General features: G+C 46.3%; 1 protein-coding gene across 1 annotated transcript in view; it reads right to left on the minus strand.

Annotated features, from left to right (window-relative positions):
* Nucleotides 1-5,706: 5,706 nt before the first annotated feature.
* Nucleotides 5,707-13,421, minus strand: part of LOC149362273 (glutathione S-transferase 1-1-like) — a 29,195-nt gene continuing 21,480 nt past the window's right edge. Inside the window, exons 4-5 of the mRNA XM_089572970.1 lie at nt 11,441-11,611; nt 5,707-5,927 (exon numbers count right to left, since the gene is read on the minus strand). Of these exons, the coding sequence (XP_089429096.1) occupies nt 5,790-5,927; nt 11,441-11,611 (309 nt within the window). The 3' untranslated portion in view covers nt 5,707-5,789. The remainder of the gene's footprint in view (nt 5,928-11,440; nt 11,612-13,421) is intronic.

Genomic DNA, 13,421 nt, shown 5'->3' on the forward strand with positions numbered 1-13,421 from the left:
AGGGTTCGAAGATAGCACCCAAACGAAGCTGTGCAGGTATATAAAATAAATGACATAAAAAAGCTTACCCTAAGTCATTGAAAAATATGAATACTAACTGCAGAAGAGTCGTAAAAAAGGTTACCGAACTCCAGCGCCTCCTTTACTCTAACAATCCTGATACCGCAGTGCTAACTAAAACGTAGCTGCATGATGGAATTTTTGACAGAAAATTTGTGCGCGCTGATCATCATGTACGTCGAAAAGATCACACTGCAGGTAGAGGTTGTGGTGTTTGTATTATATACAAAAAATCACTTCGGATACTACGCATGCCCGATGTGCCAGATGTCGACTGCATTTTTTGTAATGCTTATTGTGGAACGATTAGGTATGTAGTTGGTGTATTGTATATACCTCCTGGTTCTTCAGTAACTGTTCTGTAATTTGAAAACCTACATGAATACATATATAAAACCTGGCGATAGTGTGATCATAGGAGGCGACTTTAATCTTCCCAATATTGGCTAGTCAAGAATGTCTTCTAATAATCATGCCGACAAAATCGCCGTTACTCTGTTAGAGATAGCATTTTCTTTTGACATATCTCAACTTGTCACAGAGTACAGCAGAATAAACTATAACTGTAGCTGAATATTAGATCTTTTGTTTGCGAACGGATGTACCAGGAACCAGTCAAAGTTCGAAATAGTAACGGGAATTTCTGATCAGCGAGCTGTACTTCTAACATTAACTGGTGCAAATGTTAATAGGTTTTCAACGAGGTTATCCTTTCCAAACTTTTCACATACAGACGACACTTCTATAGTTGACTTCTTATCTTTCCACTTCGACAATTTTTCGAGCTCCGGTGCAAATGTGCATGACTTATGGAGATATTTCAAAGATCTTGTTACGTTATGTATTACCGTTTTTTGCCAGTTATTTATAGGAGAAAACGGGAGAATCCCTGGATTTCTCGCACTGCATTACAAATCCGCAGGAAATTGAAAAGCTTAAAAAAGAAGCAAGCAGTTAGAAACACTGGGTGCTTGCAGGAAAAGATTTTAACTTTGTCGTTACAGCTGAAAAATGAAATAGTACAAGATAAAGCACATTACTTTGGCCACTGTTTACCTGAATATATCGTGACGTCACCTTAAAAATTTTGGCGCACGCTTTCACCTGTATCCAGGGACTTTCTGCAATTTGAAATAAATGGTACTCTAACCCATGAAGAAAACGAGATCGAAACCGCATTTAATGATTACTTTAAATCGGCGTTTACTAAAGATAATGACACGTCACCTGCTTTTGAAACATGTTTACCTCTAATGACTGACCTGGTCATCAGTGAGCAAGACATACTGAAAATGCTCCTGGAGCTTAATGTAAAAAAGTTCCCCGGGCATGACGACATACCCAACGCATTCCTAGATAGGTATGTGGAGTGGGTAGCTAAGTACCTGTACATAATATTTTCCAGGTTTTTAAATGAAGGGCAGGTTCCGAATGACTGGAGGACGGCTAGAGTTAAACCCATTCATAAAAACGAAAATAACTGTGTATTTGTAGCTATCGCCCAATTTCATTGGCATCCACCACTTGCAAAATTATGGAACACATAATATACGCACATTACTGACTTCCTCGAGAAGCATCAAATTTTTACCAACTTTCAGCACAGATTCAGAAGACATTATTCCACATGCACCTAGTTAGTCCAGACAGTACGACTTTGCAAACTCTCCCAATAACGGTAAACAAAGAGATGCCATTTTGATACATTTCGCGAAACACTTTGGCAAAGTCTCTCATAAAAAGTTGCTTTGCAAAATACATTGCACAGTTAAAAATAACATATTCGTTACCTGGATTTCATCATACCTGAACAACCGTCAACAATATGCATCGTTTGGTAACCATGCGTCTGAAATCGTTTCGGTGGACTCTGGTATTCCTCTTGGTCCCGTGCTTCGGACAGTCTTGTTCATTATATATAATAACGACATAGTAAAAGACATTCCAGTTCACCTTAAACTGTATGCGGACGACTGTGTGCTATATTCAAAAACTAAAAATGAGAAAGACCAGCTGATACTAAACGATGGTTGTCAAAAACTTAACGCATGATGTGACGCGTGGCAAATGGCAATCAACTTTCAAAATGCCTTCTTTACTAAGATAACACGCAAAAAATTCCGCTCATATTCCAATATTCTTTCTTCAATAACATTTTTTCCGACGTTGAACACTACAACCAGCTCAGTCTATGGATCACTAGCACTCTTGACTGGACCAGGCACATTAATCAGGTTTCAAGCAATGCAAACCATAGTGCTTTCTTTCTGAGGCGTACACTGAAGTTCTCCACCCACGAAGTTCGGCTTCTAGCCTCCAAATCAATTGTCCTACCAGTACTTGATAATGCGGCCGTAATTTGGGATCCGTTCACGAAAACAAATATTGCTAAATTTGAAAAAAAAAAATACAAAAAAGAGCAGTCCATTTTGTTAACAATAGTTCTGAACGTACATCAGTGACTAACCTGTTGCAGAAGGCTGGTGTGACATCATTAACCGAAAGGAATCGCGTCTCTCGTCTCAAATTTTTGTACAAACTTTTAAACGGTCATTTCAAGATTAACCCGGCGAAATAACATCTTTTTCGTCAGGTTACAACACTATGCAGCAACACAATCGGACAAATACCCCTTTTAGCCCTCGTAACAATTGCTTCTAATATTCTTTTTTCCCAAGATCAGTAACAGACTTTAACAGACAGAATTGTTTAAGTTGTCACAACAGGTTTCACATGACTCAACATGTTTAAAAGATAAGAAATAAATGTTTCACAATATTTACGATCGCATTATAGCCTGAGTTTCGGAATTTTCACAGTTAAGACACCAGCTCGTAATTATAACTGAAGAATGAATCAGAAATTGCTGATGTGACGTCAAGAACCTCACAGCTGTAGTGCACAAGAAAACTACTGCGTGCTCGGTTTTAGAACATGCATGGACGGCAAGGGACCCTCTTACCAATACCGATAAATAAAAGCTTGATTGCCTTTAGCAGCCAAGGTTTTAGCATTCAGAAAAAAGGCTTTAACTGCACATTCTGTTTTTAGGAAATAGTTTCAGGTTACAAATTTTAGGCCAACATTTCAAAAATTTGTTAAAATGGGAATGATTAGCGCACCGCACAACAAAGCTTCGGCTCAAATTGTTCCTAAAACGTTTATTATTCTCGCATCGGCAGGACGGGTGAAACATACATTTTGGAGCCGCATTACGTAGGCAACCGCTCGACTAGATCTGAAGCAAAACGTGCGCGTAATACAAATCCGTGGCAAAATTTTTCAGCGATTCTGTTCCAAAAGATATCCGTCAATTCAGAGGTACGCCTTCCGCTGTTGCAGCTATTTCTTCTAACGACGTATTCCGCTGGTCGTTGTGCCATGTCACGTCGTTTGAATGGCAGGTTCAGAATAGCGGTTAGCTACCTAAGCGCAACTTCCATGTTTGCTGGTTTCCCAATATAACACGGTATTTAGCTTGGCATTGTAGCACTTTTTTTTCTTTTTCTCCACTTGTGCGAAAAACAGCTTGCGTAGTCGCGGTGTTTCCTCCATTTTTCAAGCATTTTTCATGTACACTGCATTTTTCGTGTTGACTGTTTTATTATCTAAATTATGTTAAAGTTCTTGTCATTTCGCAGCATATTAGGATGTAGGGTTACCAGTATTGCATGCCTCTCCACCTTTCCCCACTGCAACAGCAGTTCGAGGCTGTGGCTAGCAGATGAATAAAGAAAATAGATACCGGCAGCCACTTTTCTTCCGGGCTCATAACTAACTCAATGTTTCTTTCCGTCTAGCGAGTTGGTTTTCGATGGCCTGTGATGCAGTCATCACAGTTATGATGTCGCGTCCCCACTGCGGCGGAGCAACGTGGGGTGCCGACTGAAGCTGTGTATCAAACGTCACTATGGGCGGGGAAAAATCAAAGCACGTCCGTTTCCCAGTTTCGGACATTTGCTGGACGGTGGACTGTCACGCTCATCTGCATCCCACCTCGTGCACATAATAATCCGGCGGGAAATATGGCGACACGCAGCGAGTGTTCTTTCAAATAAATAGCTTAATAAGGGAGAATGAATTCGGCTACATCTGTTATCAAAACAAGCTACTTGAGTTAAGGCCAGTCCAGAAAGGATTGTTTGCTTGCCCCCGGCGCCATGAATAGATAAATAAGCAAATAAATATTTGAAGAAAACTGCCAACGAATGCACTCCTGACACGCGCCATGATTATGTGATGTATAGCGGCCAGAATTGTTACTCCTTTTATGATACCTAGAAAACCTAAGCATAGGGGGGAAATACAGGCAAACTGCAGTGCCTAGATGGCGCTGAAATTGTTCCACTCGGAGCCTAAAAACTGCTGCCGCCAGTCTTTTCAGTCGTGGTAAACGGACAGCCACAGTCTGAACGATTAGAGGCCCGTGTTTGGCTGGCATTTCTTGCTTAATTACTCAGGACAAAACCCAGTTGGCTGACGCACGCCACATGTGATTTCGACAGATCTGGGATGCTCATGACCATTAGGTCAGACAGATGGCATGGAAAATCAGTACGATTGCGCCTAAAAAATGCACGCTCCTATCGTACATGGCGTATTACGAAGCAGAGGTCCGCACCGCAGGTTGCCTATAGGGCTTCGAAATCGCGAAAACATGAACTGAGCAGGTTATTGTGCATCAAACAGACTACCACTTGTTCTTCAGGAAATTAAGAGACAATGTCTGCCCCTGAGAAACCGCACCAGCAATCCCTACAATCTAGAAGATCTCATACGTTCCATTTTCCATTACGCAAGGCGGAAATAAGGTCAGATGGCCATGGCGCGATTGGTTTACTGATAAGAAAAGGTGCACGATTAGGCCCTTCTCTATCGAATAGTGAGCAGTCAGGCTGATATAACACTTTGCATCGATTGAAGTATGCACAATTGGTCACCATTGTGTCCTGAAAAGGCTTTACATATTGCTTACTTTCTTGCAAAAATAGAATTCTTTTTCTTGTTTCTGAGTTACAAAACAAATGTGCTTAATGAAACTGCGTTCTCGTTGTTTTTTTTTTGTTTTCGCAGACGCCATATTTTTCTGAAAAAATGCAGCTGACAATTTGCGCGCATTTAAAATTTCTTGAAACTTTACATGGACTAAGTACCTGACTGCGAGACTCTATTGTTGCTGCCGCGTGTTTTGCACAGTTGTCAGCTTAATTTTCTGGAGCGCTGGAGCGGTGTGCTGCGAAGCAAACAACGTGTCATCTTGATTCAGCTCCTATATAATTGGGACAGAGGAACTGCCAAGGCAAATTGTATGTCTATACTGCCGAGCTCGAGCGGAAGCATTGTCTTTAGAATCGTATACTTGCTTAGAAATTTAACGTCGTTTCTGAGACAGGGCGGCGTTCGAGCACTCCAGACAGTGTGCTGACGACAATACAATAATGTACACCCAACGCGTTGCCGCACGCCATGAGTAAAATAATGTTTCTTGTTGATTTCGTGATCGAGGCATTCTGCTTATTTTGGACTGATGAGCAATAGGTTGAAGATCATGTGACATATTCCATTTGCTGCCAGTTGCAGCAACGTATAATTTTAGCGCTGAAAACTAAACGTGCCAGAGGGACCAAAAATAAGGATCTCCAAGTAGCATAAGAGCAAGCATTTTTATTAGGTCATGCTTATATCCAGCGAGGCTTGCACACGGTGAGTACAGTACAGGTGTATCAACTCTATTTCAGCGTAGCCAAAATATGGTTAATCATAGCAATGGCAGGCCCGTAGATTTCGTCGAAACAAGCAAGCTCAGATCTGACTCGCTCGTAGTAGCCGGAAAGCTTGGGAAACTTGGCTTTGTCGACGAATCCACACTGAAAAAAGTAATAAAGAAAGTATATCACCGATTAGGAACGATTATGCCGTAGTAATAAGAGAGCTTGCTCTCAATCTTTACACCCTATGTAAAAGTCATGCTTATTCAGATTTCAGCAGGACGTTCGGCGAAGTGGTGGCGAAGCTGAGCGGTCGTTGGCTGTGAAACGGTCACTGAGGCTCAAGACATGAATTTAGCACCGCCGCTTTCACTACACCTACGCAGAGTTATCTACCGAGTGAAAGGTGTTGCGACTGCCATTAACGAAAAGCTGGGGGAATTTAAGCTCCGCCCTTAAGGGTAGGACGCGATTTCGTTAATGGGCCACATCAGCCACTCCACTTAATATGAATAGCGTATAACTCGATCGAGAGCTCTACTTATGTTTCCAGATCAAATGTCACACCAATGTCACGTGACAGATGCATACAGTCGTTCGCGTACACTCACCCCTCAACTATATGCACTTTGAAACTTGCTGCATTACTACTTCCGCGTTTAGAGGCTCTTCAATCTAAAACACATTCATTAGTATATAGTCGTAAGCTACCACATTATCTGAAAGGCCATACGACACATATATGAAATTTCTTTCTAACGAAACATGCGAGCGTGGCGGCGTCGCTTGCGGGTAGCATTCCTGACTCGCGATCCAATGGTTAGGAGAGTGATTGCCAACTAATGACCGCAATTTTTTTTTCAGAGAAATTTTTGATTTATATAGCTATATGTCGTAATGACGTCTGAGTCATGCTGCAACCTTGCAGTTCAATTTATCGAATGTTTTAATCAGTTTTGTAATTAAAAATGGCGTAATAACACAGCAATTAAAACTGACGGACTGTCGCGGCTCGACAACGCCGGACGCCGACGAGACGCCGCCGCCTTTTGCGCTAAACGGGGGACCCTCAACGCTGTTGCGTTGAAGTGGACTTGCCATTGTGCCATTGGGACGTTGCAACAACCGACAGCATACGAAGGAGAGAAGACCAAACTGCAAACAGCTAGTTTTTACGGACACAGGTGTCTTTTTGTTTTTTTAGCTCTGCGCTACTGCAAGGTAATCGACAATGTTTTGGGTTTGTAAGGGTTTCGCCATTGACTTATGACGTGATTTTAGCGCGAAAGCAGTAATCCGGAGGTTCAGAGCCTAACAAAAACGGACTGTGTTTGGCTCTCCGAGTACAAGCCGGGTCACACAAATTGCATCGGTAGCAGCCCCTGCCATATCAGGACAGTGGCGCACCGCTCAACCGCTGTACCACCACGTCAGGAGCAGTTTGAGGACTCCCAGATGTATATGAATCCTAATTAGAGAAAGACCAATTCTGCATACGTGGATACGCCGCGCTTTCCCACTGCACACGAATGTTACAAACATTCTGTTTCATTTTCTGAGATTGTACTCTGAGCATGTGCGCAAGAGCTGATGCGTCGGTGATTGTAGCTATAAGTACGTTTTTCACGCAATAAAAAATTTCATAGCGAGTCAGGGCTCTTCTGTGTGTCCCTTATTATTGTTTGTGTCTTTCATCCGTCTATTCTGTTACAACCAAAATGACCTATTAGCAGCAAGCTCATTTGTCAATATCAGTAAAGTAATTCAGCGCCGAAATAGGATAACAGAGGTAGAGGAGTGAAAAAAATGTTTCTTATGTTGCAACGAAATAGCCAGTGAGCAGAATGAGCAACAGGACTAGTCAATTATATATCGGCTTCTATATGCACACCGAAGAGAAAGTGACGCCTTCCTGCTATAGGGAGTGTAGAGCCACTGAGCTTAAGACCGCCACGCAGCAGCCGGAATATATGAGTTCCCGCCGGCCTGCAAACTGTTTATCGACACAGTCGCGCCGACAAGGGCCCGCGCCGATGAGCTAGAAGGGTACGCGTTACGTTAGTTACAGCGCGCTGGCAGTCTCGTCTCGGTCCCTTTGAAGGATCCCCGCTGCGAGAAACTCCGAATGGCACTTTCACTCGCACCGCTTTTCGGGGGAACGCTCCTTTTTCTTTTGCTTGTGCGTGTGTGTGCCAACTCCGCGTATTCACCGTGAGGGAAACGGCGCCGCTTCTGGGCGACGCGCGTGAAGCCGGGAACACGGGCTGTGCCTGGTCGGTGTCAGTGGCGCGCTTTCCGAACGCTGGCCTTTAGGTTTCTTTTTCTTTAAGGCAACGGGCGGCTTCGGCGGCGGCATGCCATAGTTCCTGAGCTGCGCGGACAGATATACGCCTCATCTACAATCATTGCCCGAACTTGCGGCCTAACGGCGGCGCGGATACGATTTTTCTTTTGGCCGTGCGCTTTTGTTTCCGCTGGCTGGCGCCGCTTCGAGGAACAGAGGGCAAATGACGGGTCTGTTCGTGTGTTTGTGTGTATTCCTGCCTCTTTTCGTGAGCGCAGTACGACTTCCTGAGGGGAAGATACTCTGTTATGATTTCGTTGTGTTTTGCTTGTGTTGTATCTTATATAAGTCACGTGGGTCTCGCTGTAAGCACTGTGGGCCCGGCTAAATACACGGCCACAGGCAACTGTTACGTCACGAGGGGGCCGGCCGAATCAGCGATGAGCTGACGGGTTAAGAAGAGATGTTGGCGGGAATCTGGGGGTTCTCGCCAGGAGCTTTTGACTGGGAGAGCTCTGGCGGCTCCACTCTGTTGTTGCTCTCCCTTTGTTCGATTCTGTCTTCACTGTAACATCTATGCTAATCCTATATGTATAAAGTTTTTTTTGTTTCTACAACGAAAATCGTCGTCATCGTCCTTCGCGCTAATTCCAATCACAAGACCAGGCCGTAGCGGCAACGAGACGGCCTGACCTCGCTACGCAACAGCAAGCGAGAAGAAAAGTAAACAAGAACCTCAACTGGGAGTAAGTAGCGAGCTCTCATTACCAAAAATAAGAATTACGCTAATGGTGATTCTGCCGGTAAACGTGCTTTAGCGGTTTCATTGGCGGCTGCAACTACTCAAACATGCGTTACTGAGCCAATCACGTTCATGACGAGTTTTGAACAACACTGAACGGAAAATTTGGAAATAGCCGCTGTCTTTGGCCGCGTGTGAATTTACCCGCAATTAGACATTTTTCCTTTACATGAATTTCTGAAATTCTGCATCAATTTTCAGTGAGTGACGGCCCTCAACTTTACACATAGCCCGGTCAGTCTGCTGGTTGGCATGCTGCCTCCGGCTGTTATATAGCGTGCTGAGTACACAGCACACTAGTCGTGTATGCGCACAATGTAGGCGAAATTGTTGCGCGCGCTTGAAAATGACTAACTTTCCCCCTGCCTACGTTTATCCCCTACTAAGCATGGTAACTGTGCCTCTTCTAGTTCCCAACTAATCGCTGACGTGCCATCAGGTATATTCACTGTACAGGGTCGTCCACTCTAAGTGCGAACACGGCGCAGCGTGGCCGCGCTCCGCGGGGCGCGAGCGCATCCGGCGCGGCCGCGCATCGAAGCTCTGCGGCGCAGGCGCACACGGGCCTGGAGGCGGTGCTTCGTGCCGTCTGCTACAGCGCGGGTGCCCACAGTGCTTGCTCTGCGGTGAAGCGCACCTAACTCTCTGCATGATGTCCTGTGCCCGCGGTGTCCGTGCGAGCCAGTCTGGATGGTGGAAAACATTTATTTACAGATAAACTTCGGGAGGTGAGGTATGAGCTGACCCAAAGGGGGCCAGCCCTCACAAGTACTAGGTGGAGGTCCCTAGTTCGGGACCCCAGTGGCGTCGGCCGCTGCCCGGGCTCGCGCGACCAGGGCCCGTTGGGCCTGCAGGTCAGAGCAGCCGAGCAGGGTCGCCTCCCAGTCCTCCCGGGTTGGGTTGGGGTGAGGGGGGATAGCGGGGTTGGAGGGGCAGGCCCACACCATGTGGTAGATGTCCGAAGACTTCTCCGCACAGTGCGGACAGCTGCCAGAGAAAGAAGGGTCAAAGTGTTTTAGAGCTGCCGGGCACAGCAAAGTATTTGTATATAGGCGAAGCAGAAGCCGCTCCTCCGCCTTTGAGAGACCTTTACACGGGCGGGGATAAAGACTATGGCCAGATTGATAAAGTAAAGAAATGTCTTTAAACGAGTAAGCTGGAGTAAATTCGAGTTCCTGATGGCGTGACGGAGCAAGTTGCGCCGCAACCACCGTCGACATATCGGCCTGCCGGAGCAATGAGGTCTTCCGCCTTGCCAGCAGATGATTTTGTTCACTCAAGCCATAATTGAGAGCAGCACAATGGTGACGCGCGAATGCACTAGTCACGTGATTTTTTTGTATTTCGCGGACTTCTTTTGGAGCTCGGAAAAGCGATGCACACGAGGCTTTCTTTATCGCAAATAAATGGAAGGGCGGTTTCTGAAGGTGCTCTCCAACTTTGCTATTCACATTTGCTGTCTAAAGTCAATATTTACGCGTTTATAAGAATTATTTTAATTGCTAATTAATTAATTGCAAAATAAAAAATTCCCTCTGATGCGCAAGCCGGTTGGTAGGTGTATCTAAGTGGTGTGTTTCCCTGGCCAACTTCAAATATTTTATTTTTTACCCCTTGGCTAAAGTTAGCCTGAACAACCTGTATATCTGACAGAAGCACAGTGTTCGAAACGGAAGTCGCGGGTCCGAACCTGACTGCGGCGGTCCCGTTTGAATGGAGGCGAAACGCAAGGCCCCCGTGTACTGTGGGATGTCAGAGCACATTAACAACCCCCATGTGGTCGACAATAATCTGGGGTCCTCTATGTCGCTTTCGGACGTTAAACCCCATAAACCAATCAATCCAAACCTGAAATGACAAGTTTGCAGCAATACATGCATATCACCGAAATCGCGGCAATGAGACGAGAGGCCGCTGAGTTGTCGTACGCGCAACCAGCGACAACGCGCTGTAGTTATTGCGCTTTCCCGCAGTGCATTCTCGGTGCACACGAGCGCTGTAGTGAGGCGCGCTTCACCGCAGAGCAAGCACTGTGCGCACCCGCGCTGTAGCAGACGACGCGAAGCACCCCCTCCGAGCCCGTGTGCGCCTGCGCCGCAGAGCTTCGATGCGCGACCGCGCCGGATGCGCTCGCGCCGGATGCGCTCGCGCCCCGCGGAGCGCGGCCACGCTGCGCCGTGTTCGCACTTAGAGTGGACGACCCTGTACAAGTCCCATTAACCGCGCACCTTCATGCGTCTATTTGATCACCGCGCACAATAAAAAAACTTGGACCTACACAATTGACACCACAGAGAGCTGACTGCAACTAGTTTCTTTGCCAAGCACAGTGCTCGCAAGGGTAAAACTCGGCGCATATGAGCGAGCAGAAACAATACCAAAAAACAAAGCGATACATCGAGCCCGCCCTCCATTTGTAGGCGCTTTGCGTGTCAATAAACTAGTGGCGATGTGCGCTTTATGTTCCATGCTGTGGTTTTTTCATTGTGTGCTGCTATCAAATAGACATGTGTAGCGAACTAGCCCACCAGCTAGTGCTGACCTCGATTTCACATGCCTAATAGAGCCCCTAGTTATAGTGTTTACCTCTAGAGCGGCAGTGACGTGTCCAGTGAGGCATAGGTCGGCAAGAGTGATCTTGTCGCTAACGGCGAACTTCTTGTCGCCAATGAGGTTCTCGAGTCCCCCGAACACCTTCTCTTCGAAGGAGCTCACCTCTTCGTCTGTCGGCTTGGTGCCTGCGAAGAAGCGGGGAACCTACATAGAAAAAGGGAAAACACGAAGAGCGATGACCAGCGGTGCCACTTCTAGCTATTGAAAAGAACTTACGCTACCAAAGACAAGCATATTGATAGAGACGGACTCAAGCGTTGCTCTTTCGTCATATTTTTGTGTGTCTCTGTTCGCTCGTTTCGGTGAGCGAATTGGTAGTGTGTAGCCTTTGCGTAGGACTTTTTTAATGTGTGCCTATTTTGTAATCCAGCCCGCAGCGGTGGCTCAGTGCTTACGGCGCTCGGCTGCTGACCCGAAAGATGCGGGTTCGATACCAGCTGCGGCGGCTGGATTTCGATGAAGGCGAAATTCTAGAAGCCCGTGTGCTGTGCGATGTCAGTGCAGGTTAAAGAACCCCAGCGGCTCGAAATTTCCAGAGCCCTTCACTACGGCGTCCCTCGTAGCCTGAGTTGCTTTGGGACGTTAAACCCCAATAAAACCAAAATCTTTTGTAATCCCATGTCACTTTCAAGAACAAAAAAAAAACATTCACCACTTGGTTCTCTTTACGAAGCTTTACAGAAAAATCTAATCGTTCGGAGCATTCTTATAAAATTCAAATTACTGCCCAGTGCGGCCGATTTCCCTCATTTAAATAGGATTAACGTCAGGCTCCCGCCTTTTTTTTAAATTCCCCGCAGACGGTGGGAGGAGTCGACCAACGCATGGAGTGCCTTTCAGGCAGTCGCGTGGCGGCTTTGCTTTCGTTTTTATTTAGTTTTTTTTAGGTTTCCATCAATAAATAGATCTAGTCAGAGACTACATAGCTGCAAATTAGGCCCACGGAAATAAAAATACGCGTGGACTCTGCTTTCGCCGATCCCTACGTATCACTCCGCTGATGGCAGAGCGGCAAGCCGCCACGGGAAGTTTGGCTGACTCCTCCCACCTTCTGCGGGGAATTCAAAATGAAAAGGCGGGAGCCGTACGAATGATCCCATTTAAATTAGAGAAATCGGCCGCACAGGGCAATAACCAAGTTTCTAAGAACGGCTGGAACGAGTATATCGAGTTCCAGCGGTAAAAATACGAGTTAAGATCCCTCTTCAGTGCACCTTTAATTCCATTCATGAGAGAATCGTATGTGTCAGGAGGCAAGTATCGTACGGTATAGCATGGTATGGATTATGGGGGTTTAATGTCCCAAAGCGACTCAGGCTATGAGGGGCGCCGTAGTGGAAGACTCCGGAAATTTCGACCACCTGTGGTTCTTCAACGTGCACGGACATCGCACAGTACGCGGGCCTCTAGAATTTCGCCTCCATCGAAATCCGACCGCCACGGCCGGGATCGAACCAGTGTCTTTCGGGCCAGCAGCCAAGCACCATAACTGTAGTAAGCCACCACGGCGGCTTTGGTATGGTATAGTATGGTATGGTAAGGTGCAGTATGGTATGGTATGGTATGGTATGGTATGGTATGGTATGGTATGGTATGGTATGGTATGGTATGGTATGGTATGGTATGGTATGGTATGGTACGTATGTATTGTATGGCATGTAACCCTTAAGTTGACAGTGAGAACCGCATGCAGTGAACACGGCCACACGAACCACCTTTGTGGTCTGAGGTGTTCGAAACTGGTTTGCCCCCGACAGAGCGCAGCGCGGTTTGCGGTGCCTGCTTCAAGTGCACACCACTGAGGAAACCAGGTGTCAGGCCGGGAATCGCTGGCGCCCATTTCACCAGTTTATGTCCGGCGGTGGGCTTGAAACCAACCACCCCCTGCAGCCGAAGCGGACGCCCAGGGCCCCTAATTCATGACTGCGGTTCAAAATTCCCTGTGAAATGACCA

The sequence above is a fragment of the Amblyomma mixtum genome, chromosome 2 (assembly GCF_055824585.1).
Source record: "Amblyomma mixtum isolate Tamu chromosome 2, ASM5582458v1, whole genome shotgun sequence".
In the NCBI taxonomy this organism is placed as follows: domain Eukaryota; kingdom Metazoa; phylum Arthropoda; class Arachnida; order Ixodida; family Ixodidae; genus Amblyomma; species Amblyomma mixtum.